Below are 21,593 nucleotides of genomic sequence, written 5' to 3' on the forward strand. Positions count from 1 at the left end.
AATAAAGACGGAAATTCTGTTTAGATTGCGAAATAGTTACTGCGTAAGGAATAATGATCAGTTGGACTCTAATCCCGGACTCGACTTCGTCTCCAAGGGAGCGTGATTTAATGACAGTGTCTACATTTATGTAGGTATCACCCCGTACCCACATCCTATCATACATGCTATGGTACTAGTAATGAAAAATAAAACTCTATATGCATTCTTATGTAACGGAATCATTTTGAACTACAATTGCGTAACAAAGGGCACAGCTGTTTTTACTGTCATAAAAATAGAGCTATTTTAAAATATGTCGCTGTCGATTTAAGTTAAGAGTTTGCCGTAGAAGTGACTAAACATTGAAATTTATTAGTATATGGCAAAAGTCATGTAAAAGATTGTCAATTTGACACACAATATTAAGTGAATTTAAAATGTCCCATGTCCTAAAAACTGAAACCAAAAGGAACTATAGAACTATACTAGTTTGACCAATATAATGAGTATATAAATGTCATTTTTTAGGACATACATGCAGGCTATGGAAATGCTCTGAACTATAGAATATTAAATGGAGAAATCATGCTATTGAATACAGAATTTATCCTGTAAAGTTCTTTAAACGTGTATGTTTTTGTCAACATAAACAATCAATTTCGAGGTTCCATTATTAAAACGGTCGTCAAAATAAAGAAAAAAATGTAATAAGTTGTCTTCACGATAAATATTAAAGAATATTGTTCAAATTCTTCTCGGATTTAATTATATCTTGGAAACTGCTGTAGTTTTAGAAATTACGATGCAGTTTTCTTAAGGTTAGTAGTCCTATATTACATTATTGCCATAATTAACATGAATCACTAAAATGTACAATATTATCATTTACTTCTTTGTTTTTTTAATGGTATTGAGATACATTTAAAACACATATGGAAGCTTGTGTGATGCTTATCAAATTTGTTGCACCTTTTCGCAACAACAACTACAAAAAAAAATTCTCTGGAAACATCCGTATAAAAAATGTTAAAACTAAATAAGTTCGTTGGTTTGTTATTCTATTTCTCGATTTATTTATTTTAATACGATTCAGTTACTATTTATTTCATCAAAAATGACAATGTATCGGATTCTAAGCAAATGTCAAATGAATGACGATGTGTAGTGTTTCAATAGGGCTGGTCAATAAACAACTATTAATTCCATTAATTTGAGTCCCTGTATTTGTGTGGGAGAGGGAAAGTAATCAACTTCTTGGTTTAAAAGTAAATATGATATGACAGTACGAAATCAGATAATGATTAAATCAACTGAAGTGCTACATCTAATTTAACGTTATTGTTCGTTGTCAAAATGTCCAAAAATAAAACAAGAAATCTTTCAACAAAAATCGATGAATTAAACAATAAAGGCGGTGTTTTCTAGATTCTTTCTTTTATTAGCTTACTCAGTTCTCATTAAAATGATTTACAAGACTAATCAACTGATTAATCTCCAATAATCCAGAGTAGCTTACGGCATACTTTTTACCACATCATTAACAGTGACAATATTCTAAATATAATCACTTGCATGCTGTCTACTTTAGCTTCAGTATATATCGTCTCAACTATTTACTTTATTTGCATCATCTAAGCATCATCTTACTAAACATTATTCGAAGGTTATCTGTACTTAATGAACTAAAATAATTCTATTAAATTTGCAGAATTTAAAAAAAAAGAGAGAGATATAATAATAAATCTGTTTTTCATTGTTTAAGATGTTACAAAATAAAAGCACCTTCTGATTAAAATTCCATGTAATGTCAAAGATATTCAACAAAAGAATTTCTAAGACAGATATATATGAAATATTTTATTCTATTTTGTCATTGTGAATAAACTTTTAAAAAACAAATTGTCTTAAATTTGTATTTCGTGTGTATGTATATCTTGTTCATACAGCTGTGCAACACTGTGCAGACACTGAGCGCAACTATATACCGGTACCTTTTATATATATATATATATATATATATATATATATATATATATATATATATATATATATATATATATATATATATATATATATATATATATATATTCATTGTCCATTTGACGTGAGGACACACATAATGAGTTTATGTCTATATTTTTACTACGTTGTTAAGCATTTAAAATACCCACTTTTTAAGTACTGAACTATATTGCGCCTTGTTATTAAATAGGGTGACCTTTCTTTTATGATAATTTTGTCATACAAGAACAACTTAATTTTTCATAACTAGGTGTAACTAATAGGCAATATACATCCCGATTCATAAACCACAGACATCAAATAAAGAGACCTTTACAATATATTTCATTTGTATTTGAAATAATTTGTATATTTAAAACAAAAAAATTATCTTCAAAATGCATTTTCATTTCATTTCATTTTGAAACTAGGTACTTGTTTACCTGTCGAGAGACTCTGCACTCACCCCTTTGTCATCTTTCACCTCCCAACCTTTTATATGAGCCGATGATTTTTTTTCAAAATTTGAATCTTGAATCAAAATACAAAGAACAGATCATCTTGGCAGGTATTTAATTACCGTTAATCAGCGACACTAAAATATTTGTGCAATATTCAAAATTTGTTATATGAGAAAATCGAGGAGTCGCTCTTTAAAAGATTGGATAAATATAAAAAAAAATTCCGAACGTCCTTTCTGAGAATTGTTTTTGCAAGACAATATCCGACCCAACAACATTTTTCTCAAGGTAAAACCTTAGTCAGGTAAATTATTACGTAATATGCATATAAAGAACATTGGGTTAGTTCCAGCCAGATTAGATCATATACGTCTTAAATGTGACGCCCTAGTTTTAGGGACCTTGTTTGTTGTTACTAATGCTTCTAAACAGAATCTAAGGTCTGATTATTTAGTTTTATACCTCTTGCATGGTAAATCTTCTATTAAAGTTATCTTAATATCAATATGCATATTATTTATTGATTGAATGGTATATTAAATTCATAAAACCAAAATAAACAAAGAAAAATTCAACAAAACATCTTTCAGTAATGCATGTAATATTAATAAGCTGAAATCAATTCATAACATCCGCAAACCCTAACAATTTGAAAAATAAATTCAAACAAATTGGTTTTAAAAACTTTCAATGAAAGATCAATAAATCGCATTTGAATCTACATCTGTAAGGATATGGATACAGTTAAATCAAAGCACTGAAAGATCAAAAGCTTGTTAACAATGCAATATACTGCGGGATCAATAATTTTCGTGGGGGCAAATTTTCGTGGATTGTTACAACTTTATAGGTTCGTGGGGACTTTTTTGTATATTTTTATACATACAAAAGGAAATACGATTTTATAACTCTAATTCATTAATTCGTGGAGGATGTTAATTCAAGATTGAGTGGTACCCACAAATTCCGCGAAAATTGAACCAGCGAAAGGAATGATTGATGCTCAGTGGAGGGTTCATCCGGTATCATCTTCACCTGTAATTAATGGTACCTGATTTACGACATTGTCAACATTTAAGTCTGCATCATCCCGTACACTTTGCGTATGGTACATGACTATGTTACTACTTTGATAACATACCAGAATGATTTCCTACTGGTCAAAGTTATTTACAAACTCCGAAAGCAAAATTGTATCTGTTTTATGTAAGTTTTTGGTCTTGCAATATCAAAGGGGAAATATGTCAAACTCTTGGATTGTAGGTGTTAAAAATATTTTAGATATGTGTGGTTTTTCAAATATTTGGTATGAACAAAATATTGTAAATGTAAAGTGGATTTCTACAATTGTAAAAGAAAGGTTACAAGACCAATATATCCAAAAATGGTCTAGTGACATTAATGACTCGTCAAAAGGGCAAATTTACAAGATTTTTAAGAAAAATTTTAATTATGAAAATTACATTAATATATTGCCACTTAGGCTCAGAAAGGTTTTTATGAAATTTAGAACTTCAAATCACCATCTCCCAGTGGAGACTGGGAGATGGTACAATACACCTTTAAACCAAAGAGTGTGTAAACTGTGTAATTCTGGTCAAATTGCTGACGAATTTCATTATATTCTGGAATGTAAAGAACTATTGACATTTAGACGTAAATATCTTGATGAAAAATACTGGTCAGCGCCAAATACTATTAAGTTTTGTGAACTTATGTCTTGTTCAGATGCATCGTCGGTGACCCACGTCTGATTCACATCGATTCTCTCCATCATCACCCGTGGGTCACCAAGAAAAAAACAGTGTGCTTTTAATTATATATGCAAAAACTCTTTGACCTTTATCTTATCCAATGAAATCTCCCTTTACATTTATCGATGCTCTTCTGTATTGGGAGATACGTTAGTCGATACACATGGGAGGTCAATGGCGGAAAAAGGTACCGAGAAAATATGCGGCTTATGTAGAAATACAATTAAAGATAAAAAATCGTATAGATTAGTGTCAACACATGAAGATTTCTCAAGGATATTCAAAGAACTCAGTTTAAATGTTAAAAATTATGTTTGCAAATTTTGTGTAAATAAACTTAATAGACTCGTGAGGATCGACGACGATATCAAAACAAGATTGACAAAACTGTACGAGAAGAGAAACGAACTATTTTCAGAAATAAAGGAAACTGTTATTAGTAAAGCGCATTTACGTACACCTGTTAGCAACAAACGAGAAAGGCAAAAGAACACACCAACACCACGGAAGCCAAAGATCAGACGATTGTTGCCATTCAATTCCCCTGAGGTTAGGGCTGCACCAATTGATAAACCTCATGCAGAGCGGTCTATTTTACCGCATGAAAAAGAGCCGTGGATCAAACGTTTGGATCAATCTAGCACAAATGATGCCTCTACGCAAACAAAGACTTACCATGAGAAAGACTTTGATGTCAAAGTAAGTTCAATTATATTACTTACAAATAAGGAAAACAAAAAAATTGCACACACTAACATTATGTACATGTAACATATTTAACAGTTTTTATTCAGGCTTCAGGTTATATGCACGAATTCAGAAATTTTTCCAGAGGGGGGGGGGGGGGATGTCCGAAGGATAATACTGTGTTAGCCGGGTAGGGGGTGTGGTGGTCTGAGGCATATTTGCGACAATTTTGCTGTATTAATTAAATAAATTTTTATTTTCCAGGGGTTGGGGGTCGCCCCCCTCCCCTCTAAGTCTGCGCATGAGGTTTTCTGTTTCAGTCTAAAGACAAAGAAAATAAGCACCACCTTCAAATTTACCTGGTCAGTGTAACCCTGTCAATCAACTGAATTGATCGAGGCCCCAGATTGGATTATAGAAAATGATTGACATTTGTTTAATCGTCCTATGTATACCATGTCTAGTGCTCATGACAATCATGCAATTAACTTATGTCTTTTGATGCTTAATGTGACGCCATGTCTTTTAGCACTATGACAAGAAAAAACTAGTGTTTGACAGAGACTAATTTTTCTGCTATTGAAAATAGTAATTAAAAATTTACTTGTACTTGGTTATGTACAATACCAAACGCGCTGATTACCAGCAGTCTGTCAAATTCACATGACGCCGGTCATCCATGAAAACGTCCTTTTATTAATAAAGATCTTGAGAATATAGAGAACATAGAATTAAATTGAATCAAATATTGCGTCCACGATTTATAACCTTAGTTATCATATTTCTTTGAAAATATCATCACGAGCCGAAACCAGAAAGGGAACAAGTACAGACAACTCTGGTACATGCGTAGCTTGTGCACTTTAGCAGCGGATCCCCAAAGTAATATAAACATATGCTTATCACTATTGAGTTGTAAAAGTCAAAAAGGTTAATATAAAAAGATTTGGCCGCCATTTGCTGATTTGACTCCCATTTGGTGGTCAATCACCCATGTGATACATGTACTTCTAATATGAATTTATCTACCTAATGGTGGTTTAACTTTTTTTCATCTCAAATTACATATTTTTGGGCATTATGTCAAATAATAGGACAAGTAATTTGGCAAGTTAATTTTAAAATATTACATTAAATATTCTCTTTTTCACAAATTATTTGTGTGGGTTTATTGAACATGCATTTAAAAATATGATCACATGACATGGATTGCATGCAGGAGGTCGTTATAAATCAATGTGTCTGTGTTTGTTCATACGACTGATTTTTTTCCGAATAGGACATAATCTCAGTTATTTTGACTTCTACTTTCAATTTCATCATATGGAAATTTCCAAAAAATGAAATACATAGAAGAAAAAATACAAAACAAAGATCTTCACAGACAGACATACCAAATGGGGGTTGAGTGGGCCGGGGGCCAAACCTGATAAATGGATTTTTCGAAAACTTGGGAAAATGGTTAAGGATGTCAAATAGAAAGATTACAATTTAAGTAACACATTTGTCTTTAATTTTTTTAATTATTCTTAGTAACTTGTTATTTTGAATTTTAATTGTTGATTTAAAAGTTTAAAATTTTTAAATAGGTGTATTTTAAAAGTGAGAGCACATGGCTTAGTGGTCAAGGGCGTTAGGCCAGTAACCGAAAGGTCTCTGGTTCAAACCCCGCTGTGGTCAATTGATGTTGTGTGTAGTGCACTTAGACAAGGCACTTTATATACATTGCCACCCAGCTGAAATTGGGTACCAGCTTACGCTGGGGGTTAACCTGCGATTGACTGGTGTCCCATTCAGGGGGAGTCAATGACTCTCATCTGCTTAGCACCACGGAAACCTGGGATAAGCACCGGCCTTATGTGCCTTCATGGCACGGAGAAGGATTTAATTAACTAACTTATTTTAAAAGTAAATTTTTTTTAAGTACATGTTTATTGATATATTTGGCCAAATTAATAAAATATCCATGTTCCTCACTTTCACTAATTTGGGGTTGGCTGCCATTCAATCCGCTTGCGGTGTACCTATATTCTGTCTAAAACTATAGTTTTTTCGATGAACCTTTCAGTTATTGAATCTTTGAATTTTTGGTGCTACACAAAACAATGAAGCCCATGTGTGATATCTCCATTCTGTGGAGTGGTTACATATAAAGTAAATTTGACTATTTTTTTTTCAGATCATGGCAAAGTATGGAAGTAGTCATAGATCATCAATAATTTCTGATCCCACCCAGCAAGCAATATGTAAAGCTATGCTTAATGGTAGGACGAGTTTTGTACACCATATGATGAAGTCAGACCAGTACAAACAAGCTGTGTTGCAAGAAGTGTGTAAGCACATACACAAAGAAATATGTGAAATTTGCAGAAAAGAAGAAAATCAACTTCACTATCATACAGAAATTGCAGACTGGGAGAGTCTTTTGCATTATTTAAAGGGAAAAGCCCCTGTCACTGTTAGGCTCTTACAAAGTGTTTTATTGAAAGATGCATCAGAACAAGAAGTGAAAGGTCATAAGGTTATAAGCCTTTGCACAGGATTTTCAGTCTTTTTGTATAGCAGAAACCACACTCTATCAAGACTGCAATACACAATTGGACTGCTGTTGGATCAATGTGGAGCCACAAAAGAGGTAGGTTGATTATTTGGATAGTTTTATTTTTCATCTTACATGTATTGAAGGAAAACAAAATATTAATTTCTATCTCTTTAATTACTGTTGTTTCAGTGTTTGATATTGTACATAGATTGAATTTTTATTTTTTATATAGGCTATATCTATATTGCATGACCTAGGATTCTCGGTTTCACCAAGTGCATTGCATAGGAAAAAAAGAGACATAGTTCTGAAACAAGAGGAGAGAATTGATAATACAGTTGCAAGATATGTGTCCGAGAGGCGAGATATTATGACTTGTGAGAAAATCATAAAGGACTATGAAGACACAACCTATCAGCTGACTGAAAAAGTGGAAGGTCCAATTCAAAGTCCTAGAATACCAGTATGCAACATGCACTGTACTTTGTTATCAAAATGGGTGTGGTGCACAACTGAATGCTTTTACAACTTTAGAGCTTTGGGATTGCTCAAGAACAGCTTTTTCAAGTACAAAGCTTTCAAGTGAAGTTACTTTTTCAATGAATTACAGAAACATGCACACTACTAGTGCCATGCAAAAACCAGAGACTGTAGTTTTTGATACAAGAGTGAACAAGGTGTCCAACACAGAGACACTTAACTCATCAGGAAATCAAGAAAACCTTGTGGCATATTTAAAGAAGAAGATGTTAAGAAGAAAAGACAATCCATGCATACCCATTGAAATTCTGGGGGACAATGTCGACATTCTCATTACTCCTGCAAATATGACTTCAGACAGACAAAGGAAATCATGGCATTGGTTTCTCCTTCTGGCAACCCAGAAGAGAATAATTGATCAGGAGCTCCCTACAAATAAGCCTGTAGCCGACATAGAAACAATCAGTAGTTGTGTGTTTTTTCCATCTAAAGTGGAAATTCTTGATTTTCAAAGAAATATTCAATTTCATGTTGCCAGAATCTTATCAAATTTTATTGGAGAACTCAAATCATTCGAAAAACTTCTTCCAAACTATATACCACACCCACAAATTGAAAAAACGTCCCAGAAATCTGTGTTTATAAACTGTGACTTAATTGACGAGAGTGAAAATTCTTCCGATGGAATGATTAGAATAATGCAGAGAGTTCACTCTCTAGCTGTGCCATTCATTGACGGAACCGTTGAAATAGTAGTTCTAGGGGGTGATGTTTTGACAAACGAACGTGCTATGAGTGCACAACAAGCGATGAGAAACAATGAGTCAAGCTATGAAAAGCTTCTTGGTGTAATACATAGACCTGAGGGACTGCACAGACAGATGAATTTTCTGATGGTATCATGGGTTGTAGTTGGTTATCTTTGTGAGTTTTGTTTTGTTCTTTCATCAGTTTGTATAAAGTTTTGCATGTTAAGAGAAATTTCAATTTCAAATCTTATCATACATCATGATTTCATAAATTTTAATTTGCTTTGCAAAAATTTTCATGCAAGACTTTATTAAATGTTTCATATTTTTTAGTTCTTTATTCTAGCTTGCAAGTTGGTTCAAATCATTGTATCTCAAAATTTTTCTTTCCAAAAAAAGGTTGGATAAACAAATATATTAAAGATAAATTCTAATTATAACTCACCAGAACATAAATAATATCAAATATCTGGCATTTTGAATAAGCTCTTCAATTTAGGTATTGCTTGTTTTTAAAAACCTTATGGGCATACTCATTTAATATTTTATTTTTCATAGAATGATAATTTAAAAGAGAAAATTTTTTTGGAGGGGAGAGGTATGAGATCAACAACTAGATTTGGCCAAAGTACATGAATTAACTATGGTATTTGTTATTGTCATTGTTTGTGTTTACACATTTTTATTCCATTGTGTTTAGAGATGTTTCACCATTGAAGTTTGAAGGTTACAGTTTTTGGTTTACTAATTTCTTGGGTAAGTCAATTTGTTTTGGCAAACATCAGGTATCAAAATGTTTATGTAATAAACATGTTGATTAATTTATTTATTTTTTGGAAACATAGAACTAGGTAATTAAGTTAAAATTTTTGTATCAATCATATATTACAAATATTATACTTGAGTAAGCAATGTAACAGTATAGTGTTGAAAATCAATATGTGTCAGCATGTCAGGTTTAGATATTTTCAATTTACTTCAGAGTGTATATCAAGAGTTTTACAAAGAAGAAAGCAGCAGCGATGGGGGCAGTCTCTATCAACTTAGAAACCTAATCAACAGGAGAAATGTATCTGGAGCAGACCAGGTCACTAATGATTTCAGGTAATAGATATGTTTGTATTATCTTTATGTTTAAAAACATAATTTTTCCATTTTATGTTTGCTCAGATACTTTTATGTTGGCCAAACAAGATTATGTGCAATTTGTCCAGCTATAAGCAAGATACAAAGCTCAAAGGATTTTCTTTATTACCTATTTAGGTCACACATGAACTTTGTGGTGGATGCAATGAGTGGATATGTGGTTGCAGCATTTATGAGCCTACACAGCATGAATGATATGGATGACAAACCTGGCAGCTTTCCATTATTCTCCCTCATGAATGAAAATCAGAAAACAGACTGGTTATATGATCAAGCCGATTTAGTAATGGATGTTCTAGGAGTTAAAGATACAACATATATAGATGAGCTAAACGAAAACATCAAGCAGTTAGATATAGACTGTAATAAACTTTGTGAAATGAAGAGTGCAACTGGTTTTCAGTGTGCATTGTGTGACAAACACTATGTAACAGAGGGCCACTTCAGGAATCATCTTAAAAAGAAGCATCAATGGCAGTTCCATGAGAGTACTTTGACAAAAAGATCCGACAGTGTTGTATCAAGTTTTATAAGGATGGCTCTATTGCTAGTCGACACTTGTGATGCCTACAGGATGGGAGACGGTGAACGTTGTCTTCGGAATGCTAAATTTGAATGGATGTATGCAGGTGCGCTTGGACATACTAAATATAAGTTGTGGCTGTGGAGATATATTGCCTACATTGTTGCGATACTCAGCCCAAAAGAAAGTTTCGAATATAAATGGAACATATGCCAGAATTTGATGGGAGGAGTGGACCAAAATATACCGAATGATAACTGTGTGGAACTACAGATCAAAAAGATAAAATCTCAGCTGAACACACAGGGTTCAAACAAGTCTTTCAATTCTGCCAAGGTAGTTACAATGTCCACACAAGTTATTGATAATATGAAACAAAAACTTATGCAAGTAAACAATACAGTGAGAGCTGGGAGGAAAAGACCACAGGTGGACAAATCTGTGGATATCGGTCGAATTGCAGAATGTGTACTCAAAAATGGACACGGTGTTGTAAAGGATTGGCCATCGTTCAGTAAATTTAAAGACCCACTATCCAAGCTTGATCCTAAATCCTTGCATCAGTGGATGGGCAAGCAGAAGAAAATTGCTTCTAAATCACTGCAGTGAAATGTTAACATTGGTCCTTTTTCACCTAGACTCTCTTGTATGTTTTGACTGAATATACATGTCCATATGTTATGTGTTAACACACAATATCAATATTACAAAACTTATTGCATTGCAGTATCTTATTATCAATTCTGTGATATGAATCAGAACTATTTCATTGATACACATATCTGACTGTATGAATATGTTGCAGTGATTTTCAAATTAACTTATAATTTATAAGGATTAAAATCTCTAATCCTTGGTAATCGTAAAGTTGCAATGTTTACTTTGACCAATAAGTATGACCTTGTCCTTTATGCTAAAGAAAATAAACCAATTAAATTTTATGTTGTTGCTTTGAATGGGTCAATGCATTTGCAATTCCTCTTGGGTAATTTCTATACCATGTACCAGGTAATGAAATACATGTACTAGAAACTCTTCCAACAAAAGATATTTCAGTTGGAAAAAATCTGGTAATCCCTCATTTAATTTTGAAAAAAAAAATGCATGCAAGTGTATTAAAATATTTTACTACATGTACTTTTATTAGGACGAAAAGATATCGCACAAAAAAAAATTAATTTGAAATTTCATCGCTCCCAGTTATTTTTTTCCATCTGGAATAGCCTTTAGCCTCTTGAGTAATTTTCAATGTCAAACAAGTTGCATTGGATAAAGTAAAGAAATAAATCTGTCTAATACAGGAAAAAATGTATGGAAGGGTTAGAAGGCACTTTTTATATGTTTTTTTTTAAGGTAGGGGAGGGGAAATATTTAAATGTGAAGGTGGGGTAAAATGGAAAGTGCCTGTCCCTTTACATTTATTCTTGGAATAGCCACATTTATTCTTGAAATAGTCAAGAAGAAAAACTAGAAACATTGTTTCATTCAGCTAAATCCTTCCATGATTTCTAGTTCATCTGTTATAAGTTGAAACAGGAATAGACATTAACAGTTACTAAATGCAAGTGTTTAGAATTATTAAAGCACGAGTATACTGTGTAGCAAAAAATATATTTAAAAAATCCAGTTCACCCCTATCCATAAAAAAGTAAGGGTTTTTCTTTCAGAGGAATGTGCCCCCCCCCCCATATCCTTCCTCTAAAATTTTTTAGCAACTTAATTTTTGAAAAGCCATTTAGAATTAATGTCTATCCCACTAAAAACAAGTTGTGAAATCAATGTTCAAGTGATAAAGAACAAAGTTTAATTCATAGATTTAAATGGTTTATATTACATGTACATTGTTTTAAATTTTATAACAGTGAAACATTGGAAAAAAGCTTTCTTACTCCAACTCTGGATATGTATCATCTATATCAAGTACATCATCACTTTCTAAGTCTGTGCTATCTGACATGCAAGAGTTGTCATCACTAGAAACATCATCACTTTGAAATAAAAAATATGGATGTTGATACAGTTCACAACAGTCACCACTGCAATTACAATTTTGGGAACATATATCACAACATAAATGTTTTACAAGTTCTAAATTAGGAAGCGAATCATATGATTCCAATATTTGAAGTCTACGACACTTATCTTTATTTTCAATATATGTCTTCATGTCAGCTTCAAGTTTATGAGTATGTCTACTATTATAAAGAAGCAGATGTAAGGACTGACTACCATCACGGCCAGCACGACCAAGCTGCTGAACAAAGCTATCCATATCTTTAGGAGGACTATAATGTACAACATTGTTTACTCCTTTGTAATTCACTCCCATACCTGCAGCACTAGTAGCAATTAAAACTCTAATATTTCCATTATCATCATTCATGTCCTCTCTAATTGTTTCCTTAACATTTTCAGATGTACATGAATGAAACATATTAACAAATTCCATTACAGAGTTGTCTAACACCATTAAAAATGCAGTGTATATGTCTGCACAAATTTTTATGCTTGAACAAAAAATAAGTGTTCTTGGACAGTCTTTCTTTTTCGTAGATAAATCATGTGTCAACCAGCAAAATGTTTCATCGATGGGCACAGTGTTTTTTAACTTTTGAACAAATAACTTTATGTTCTCTCTATCAGGACTGTCAATAATGTCCACACAGTTGTTTAAAGCCAGTCGCTTCTTAATCACTTTTCTTGCCTCCTTGCTAGCAGTGGCTGTAATCACTAGGGCTGGACAACTTATCAATGACCTGATCTCACCTGTCCGTGAAAACCATTCCCTGAAAGCTTGTCCATGTTTTGTATTTTCACCCCTAAAAATAAATTAATAAAAAAAAGTAAATACCTCTTAAGTTAAAAGTATGGTACATGTACCAGTAATACAAATCCTACACACATTCAATTTTTTATCTTTAATTTTTGAAACTTGGGCCAAAATAATGAAGCACTCTGAGACCACTGCATGAGCAGTATATATTCCCTACCGGAATCCCCCATTCCTCCCATTTCTTACTATTTATTAGTCCCCTACAGGTTTCACCGTAGCCTTCCACGCTTTTTTCCTCTAAGCGTTTAAGGAATAAATTAAACTTCATATGTAGGTTCAAGTTGTCAAACTACAGAACAACTTTTGTTTCGTTAGATCGACAGATGATATCCGAGAAAAATAATTATTTACATACCATATTATGGGGATCAAAATATAAGAAACAATAAGATATCCACCTTCAAGTTATTGCCACAGATTTCCTTGGCAAAATAATACTGTTTGCATTCATATAATTTAATAAGTAATTAGTATAAATTAATTTGGCCGAGGTGTCAACATCTTGGTGTTGCCAAGGTGGCAACACTCATTGGCCGAAGTGTCTGTCTGCCAATCAATATCCCCCTTCAAAAAACACCTCTCCCTCTTTTGAATTTGTTATGCCATTGCCCTTTCAACATAACTTGTAATAACTACTGTTTAATATTTTTATATACTTACCAATGAACAAGAGTGTGGGCTTCATCCACAACGAATAATCTAAAGGATTTGGATCCTGACAACATATCCCGCCATTTATCGTTCTGCAGTATAGCTTCTGGTGACGAAAAGACAAATTGGTATTTACCGTCGAGTATCGAGACATCCTCAGACTTGTCTTTGCCAATGAATGTGGCGGTAAACCCCTTTGATGCTAAAAGATCCGTCTGTTCCTTCATAATGGACAAGAGGGGACTGATAATAAGAACTTGTGGTTGCACATCCAATGAATTGCTATATTCATAAAAAATAGGGAAGGCCATGTAGCACAAAGACTTCCCACCACCTGTCCTAAGAGAGAGGAACACATCCTTCTTTGCCAAAAGACTGTCGATAGCTTTTTCTTGTTCTGCGCTTAATTTCTCTACTTCAAATATTTCCTGCAATGTTGTTATGCTGGGCGCCGCCATTGTTACTGTACTTCCAAATATCGTCAGTAAGGCGTTCAGTGATTGGTTTGATATTTTCAGACTCTCCGAGTAAAAACTTGCTCGGGTGCAATTTGATTGGTTTATTAGGTTCATGCATAATTCATGAGAATCACGCGAACTAACTTCGAGACAACCACGGGTTTGAGGAAACTTGTGGACTCAAAACCGTGGTTTGCGACGATGGTTCAGATGCTACAAACCTGAAAAAATTATGTTATTTTATTATCAAAATATACAGTTTGATATAATAGTCTGTCCTCCATTATTATACTTTTTCCTATCTTCATTGTATATATTGTATATTTATGCTTATTTACTATTTATTTACTACTTATCTATTCATTCATACAATGTACCTCTGACTTTTGAACTGTATATAATGATTGACCTCATGTACCATTCCATGGTGTGAGCGAAATAAACTGAATTGAATTGAATTGATAACAGTTGAAGCTTCATACATTTATTCAGTGTTTAACTGCATTCGAGGAATAAATAACAGAAAAGGAAACAGAAATGAAACTAGAACGTAACTGAACTTTGACGAATATAATAAATGTACTTAGGTGTTGTTTTAGGACATCTGTGGAGACTGTCTGACCTACATATTATTATCATTATTTAGCCGAATATTTAACGCGCTTGTTTATTCTGTTAAGATCTTTAATTGTTTGGGGTCAACATTATCATTAACAATTGATTTCGAAATATCTTTATCATAAGGGGCATCATATTTAGAAAAAAGTCTTAATTACTCATGATAAATAACATTGCTTAGTATGTGTGCTCGTCGCATTTGACTTGAAAATCATTGTAATCGGGTCAGTGCTTATTGGTCTCAGCAACCAGAAGGACATTAAAAACAAACATTATAATTCATTAGCTTGCTCTGTTTACATATAGTATACAAATATAAGGCATTTGAAATTATTTGAAATGAAAACAATAACACATATGGAAGTTTGTGAGCTGTTTTCGTTTCATCTTAAAAAAAAACAATTGGCTATAGAAATATTCTTAATGCGAAAAATTATTAACGTTTAGAATTTTTATCGGTTTGTAAATATTTATAAAGGTTTTGAAATTTCATCGGTTTGTTATAATATTTTTTGATTTTAAGATGAAAGTAAACAGTAGCTATTTAATGACAATGTGGGAAGTAAGTAAATGTCAATAAGGATGAGTTGTATTTCACATGCAGTTCAATAAACAATTAAATTTGTAAATTTGAGTCCCTGTATATAAGGAGGTAAAGGAAAGAAATAATTTTTTTTATTCAAAGAAATCTGGAATGAGATTTAAAATGAAATAAAGTAAAGTGTTATATTTTTTAAAAAACTTTTTGATAAAATAATTCATTTCTATGATGTCAGAATGTACAAAACAAAAAACAAAAAACTTAAACAAAACACAAAAGCGAACAGAAATTGATGATCAGAGCATATAAGGGTTAGGTTGTTTTATGTTATATGCTACCTAATTTCTGTAAAAAGTTTGTTTTGTTCTCATTAAGTTTTTTGTTTATTTTTTATTTGCCTCCAATTACAGTAAATGGTTACTTGAAACACATGTTAAGACTATTAAAAGGTTTATCCAATCGTGTAATTTGATGATGTTTAGTAGTGATGTTACACCGATCATACTTCATTTAATAGTCAAGGCGATTCTAATGATTTTCCATCACGGGTTTTGCTGAAATCCCACATTTATAAAATATTGACTTTTTTAAATGCATTGCTTCGTTTGATAAAATTTATACACAAGTATGAATTTTTAAAGCCCAAAAACTTGATTATCATTAGAGCAAATCTAATTTCATTGTTAACTCAAACCGGGGATAACAGTTTTGTTTGTAGTGCTGTGTAAGAAAAAACGACAACCATGTACGTGCTACCCCCATCCTAAATTCAGCAAAAAGGTAACCGTACATGTATTGCAAATTCATAAAATATAGTTTATGTATAAAAGACCTGTTATATACCTGCGTGCAGTTTCCCTGATCGTGACTACAATTTAATGAGGAAGTCACCTTGTTTTAATGTCGATAAACACATTTCTGGGAAGTAAAATTGCAGAACGCAATTATCGTTTTACGTTTTTAGACACCCTATATGCGATAAAAGTGCTCTTTTAATTAACGATCCTTTGTTTTATGAACTCAATCAGAGCACTTATGCTCGATCCTCTCGTATAAAAATCACACTTAACTTAATTCAGTAATTTGATGTAATATAATTGTCAGATAAGATAAAAATAAACATAACAAAATCGTCTGAAGTAAAAAAAAAATCAAATTGAATACTGTTACACTTTTTTAACACGTAAAACTGAGAGTCAATATGCAAAAGGATTCTGATAAAAAATGTTATATTTTTTTAGCATCTAAATACTTAAAATAAGGATTTCGACAATTCTGCATGCACGTCCATACCAAAGGACGTCTAAACTTAGGAAATACAATGCACTTTGTATAGATGTATAAGAATATGTATCGTTAAATATATTGTACATTATATATTCTTCCTTGAAAAATTGTGTGACAGTAATGAACAATTTTAGGATAATTGAGGAAGTTCTATACCGTAGAATCGATAGGCATCTCTTCTGATAATGATAAAATTCCTAAAACTGATTATAATTCAACCACTTTTTTCACTGGCTACTTGAATTTGTATGCAATTAAAAAAAAACCAAATCAAAAACAAACTAAGAAACATTTATGGTCTTTCCGTCCACAAAAAGTTAAGGACTTTAATTAATTCAAATCAAACAAATAAAATTGGAAAATGCTATCCATATAGTTTTGATTGTGGTTCATTTATAGATAAATTATATTACGTTTCACGGTTCTTGTTTGATTGGTAGAAACAATCGAGTTTATTGTTATTTAAAGTCCTGTGGATTCCATTTTGTTTTGTTTCAGAATAACTTTCCCTTTAATACAGACCAAACATTTGCAAAACTCATAGCAAATTTGACAAGTTATAGAAGCAATAGGATGAAAGTTACTTATACAATTCACAAAATGACAATGGATTTGAATTATGCTTTTATAATCATCTTTCACAAATTAAGAAAATGACTTGATTTAGATTCATTGCAAAGTTATGGAAGATTGGAATTTAGTATATAAAAGTTAAGACTCTCAATTATATACACATCAACTACACAGATGTGAAGCATCTATATTTGATAGAAGATTTTTTTTATCTTGAAACTGTATTCTATATTAGATAGAATATGAAAAAGAAACAAAAATGCTGATTTCTTATGTACATCATATGCTGATTTTAATACTATATAAAAGAGCATTTACATTGTTTATATGTTTCTTTTTTGTTGTCAATAATGTTAATCTAATAATAAAAAAAAACAAAAAACAAAAATTGTTATTTTTTTTTTTATCTTCTATACATAATTTATATTCTTAAATTTACCATGGCTCCTAAGTGCACCGTGTTCAGATTACATAGGTAAATATGAATGTCAAAGTTGTCTTTCTTGAATTTTGCATAGATGAGAGATTGGTTTGTCTTGTGCGCTGATGAACCGATAAAGTAAAAGTAAAAATGAGCGCGAAATTAATTTGGTTTTAGGCTTACAGTTATATCATATGACCTTGATACTAAGCAAAATTTGGTTTATTTTAGTGAATTTATAAGTTGAACATCTCATATATGAGGTATCCCGAATGTTCTTACATCAATAAATTTCGTATTGTGACATATTTTGCCAATAGTTATCAAAATATTATGACAGGACCAGAATAGATAAGTCTACAGCTACTTGATTTTGTGTTTGTGGTCATATGAAATATTTGTCATCAATACTAGAAAACAATATATAGAATGTGACAAGAATCTAAAAGTGAAAAGATGACGCAATGGTATCTTTGTTATATACAGAGGTGATGAAACTACATTTCGAGTATGATGCAACAGCACCAAACAACCTTCGTTGGGTTTGGTTGAGTTACAAAGCGTGACGATCAAAATATGATAAATTGTATACTTTCCAACAAAATAAGCAAGATAATCAATCAAATGAATATTTGTTTATAGTTTAAAAGTGTATCAATAAAATAATGACATATGATCTTCAGAACACTATGAAATTATAAATTAGTTTGTACAGATAACCATTTTTACCGTTTACTCTTGGTCAGGAAACGTACGTGCCTTAAAATATGATTACGCGAACACTAACTCAACTTGATTTCATTTAATAACGAACAGTAATTTTGGTTATCTTGTAAATTCACGAAGATTTTTCTCAGGACATCATATTCCCTATTATTTATAATTTATACAACCCTTTCCTTTTAAAACCAGGTAGAGATCTAAACGAGAACTCATAAGCATGGCTGCAAACGATGCCAACGGTCCGCTCTTTCGATAGAAGCGAGAATAACGTTAAGCACAAATTGTCCTAGAAATCGACCAGTTATATATAATTATTTCGATTTAAAAAAAATATATCTTAGTTCTTTCCGATTTATGCAAGTGCATTTGTATTTACAGCCCAATATTCAGTCTGCAGGCTGACTAGATACACTATAAAAAAGTGTACATGCGCATTTCGTCGAACTGCAACCCGGGAGTCGTGTACAAGAAGATATTCTTTGTGATTTCTCCGGAAACTTCTCATTTGTCTTTCCTGAGATTTTCGTTCAAGACAAATCAGATAAAATGTAGTTTCAGCGCCATTTTTAGCACAAATTTTCACAAACATGAAATACTTATTATTAAGTGGCACAGCTTAAGATAACAATAAGCGAACTCAAATCAAGAAGCGTCAAGCCTAAGGTCGTGTAAACCTCTATCAACTTTTTCAAAAATTCTAAAATCCTATTCCTATGCGGTCAAAAACATTATCCAGAAAACACATAGCATATATTTGTATTCAAGGTATGATAAAAAAAACCCCCACGAGTACCGTTTGTGCAATATTATGTATAGTAATTATTTGGTGTATATGAAATAGTTAATTGTTAAGATGATACTTGATCATTTTTGTTTTCATTTTTCATTAATTAAGATGATGGGAATAACTATTTAAATTAGTTTTCACGTTACAGACAGGCGAAGTTTTCCTATTTTTCCATAAAAGTAGCAACAAATATCAATTTTCGGTGAATTTTTTTATATCTAAGGATGCTTTTCTTGTAACGCCAGGAAAAAACCCTTTAAGTGTCTGAAAGTTCAAAATGTTTTACACAATATACTTCAACAGATACTGTGGGAAAAGTTGGGTGAGACCGTCTATAAAAGTTTTTCAGGAACACAACTCGTCGAATTTAGGCGTTTTCTATTAAAACTGATACAAGGATGTAATACTAGTATTTTTAAATGGGTGCTCAATTAATAATGTATTATAATTCTTTAGATATACAATAAATATAACTATCTACTCATATCCATAAGCATAATATTCTATCATGTAAAATACATTCAGGATTTTGGTGCATTGAAATACTAAACACATCATTCAGAGAATTTAGGCAAATTAATGCCTAAAAACCCCGATAGGTATAAGCTATTGGAATCAATTTTAGAGACAAAACAATGTCCTGTCTTTAAAATCCTTGCTCCGTTGTATATCTTGCGAGAGAAAAATAGGCAACACCTGAATTAATCCACCCACAGACCAGCCAGATTACATAATGCGATGACAAGTAATCGGCGTCATGCTCCAGCTGGATCATATCGTGTAAGCATGTCTAAAACTATTATTCATTGCAAAAACTCTTTTTATGTCATTATTTTATGTGACTGAAATCTTTTTAATGAATTAAGGGCTTTTATATGTTGGTATTTTGCCAAACTTCATGATTTTTTTTTTAAATCAACATTAAACTAGTTCGAGATAAAGAAAGTTTACCGAACAGTGTCGTATTAATTGAAGTATTTTATTTTCGTACAAAAGGATATCTATGTAATTTTTTCTAACTTGACCGTGTATTTGACTTTTCATACACAAACTGAAATACCTATTATAAAGTAATGATCACACCTTCAAACTTTTTTTTTCGGTCAACCAAATAAAACAATAACACGACATCTAGAATGAAAATTGTAGCCCATGTTCCTTTTATTAACAGTTGCTTAAACAGGTAAACTATTCGAAGCTATGGTAAATGTTTTGTTACTCGTAATGCCAATAATTTTCACTGCTAATGATGATGATCAAGATATGTGTGTCGTTTTTTCATTCTGTTTCAATGTTACGAGTATTCAATATTTAGATCAATTTAGGATTATATCTTGAAAAAGCTTTGCTTTAGCTTATTTCCTTTGTTGCATAAAAAATGATAGCATGCACTTTGGAATGTGCGTGTTATTCGGTTTACGCATTTACTAGTACTCAACAAAGTTAACACAACATTTGTTTAAAACTCATTATTAAACTTTGTATTATAGTAGCTTTAAAATGAATAATAACAAAATGTATAGAAAATTGTCAGAAACGTATTAAATCATCATAGTTTTTTTTCTACGTTTGAAAACAATAGAAAAAAGATAAAAACTTAACAATCCTTAGTTTAGATAATCTATCAAACACAAATGGTATATCCTAAGGAACTTTAAACCAGACGGAAAAACTCATAAAACATGTAGAGCAAGGTTAAGGTTTAATTTCCATGGACTTTTATATTGCACGTATCCCATATCCTAAGGAAATTAAAATCAGACAAATCCAATAGTTGATGATTAAAACATAGTGCAAGGTTAATTTGTTCTGCGATGCGCATTAGTATTTTACTTTGAGTTCAGAGAAAAAAAAAACTATATTGATGACTGAAATGATAGTTAAATATGTATTGCCGGTTGAGGTTGCTGTGTTTGAGTAAATAACAAAATTATGGATTTGTAGTCTTTCTGGTCAAATAAAAAAACCCAATTAGAAAGAAATCAGCATTCATATATAGCTTAAAATTTAGTTGTGAAGATTTGGAGGTTGGGATGACAGCGTAACCACTGCTACTCATAAGGGTGTAACAGGGGCTCCAAAGAGATGCTAACTATATAGGGACCCGTAAAGAGGACTTTTATCATCGATTTTTAATTACAAGGAGGACTCTCACCATTGATATTTATAGTATCAGGGTCAGAGGTGCTGACTCTAGTAATGCAAAACATCCTATATACTTTCGTGGAACAAAGTTAAAAATAAAGAGGTCTCATATCATCGATATTTTTAGTAGGTTTTCAAAGAGCCGCTGTTTCTACAAAATGGCAAACATGCGTAAAGAAAAAATTAGAGTATAGAGATCTCATATCATCGTTATTTATAGAAACGGAATCA

The 21,593-nt window shown here is 32.0% G+C and overlaps 2 protein-coding genes and 1 pseudogene across 2 annotated transcripts; 2 read left to right on the forward strand and 1 right to left on the reverse strand.

The window, feature by feature from the left end:
- The first annotated feature begins 4,179 nt into the window (after positions 1-4,179).
- On the forward strand, positions 4,180-9,751 carry LOC128170833 (uncharacterized). Its single transcript, XM_052836590.1, has 5 exons — positions 4,180-4,897; positions 7,065-7,520; positions 7,660-8,831; positions 9,357-9,412; positions 9,639-9,751. The coding sequence occupies exons 1-3, from the start codon at positions 4,373-4,375 to the stop codon at positions 8,011-8,013; spliced, it is 1,335 nt and encodes a 444-aa protein (XP_052692550.1). The 5' UTR covers positions 4,180-4,372; the 3' UTR covers positions 8,014-8,831; positions 9,357-9,412; positions 9,639-9,751.
- A 169-nt stretch (positions 9,752-9,920) lies between these two features.
- LOC128192446 (uncharacterized) lies at positions 9,921-11,266 on the forward strand. Its single transcript, XM_052865159.1, has one exon. The coding sequence runs from the start codon at positions 9,927-9,929 to the stop codon at positions 10,932-10,934; it is 1,008 nt and encodes a 335-aa protein (XP_052721119.1). The 5' UTR covers positions 9,921-9,926; the 3' UTR covers positions 10,935-11,266.
- Positions 11,267-12,779: 1,513 nt separating this feature from the next.
- Positions 12,780-14,465, reverse strand: LOC128192507 (probable ATP-dependent DNA helicase RecS; annotated as a pseudogene).
- Between the last annotated feature and the right edge of the window lie 7,128 nt (positions 14,466-21,593).

Source organism: Crassostrea angulata, chromosome 1 (assembly GCF_025612915.1).
Source record: "Crassostrea angulata isolate pt1a10 chromosome 1, ASM2561291v2, whole genome shotgun sequence".
Taxonomy (NCBI): Eukaryota; Metazoa; Mollusca; class Bivalvia; order Ostreida; family Ostreidae; genus Magallana; species Magallana angulata.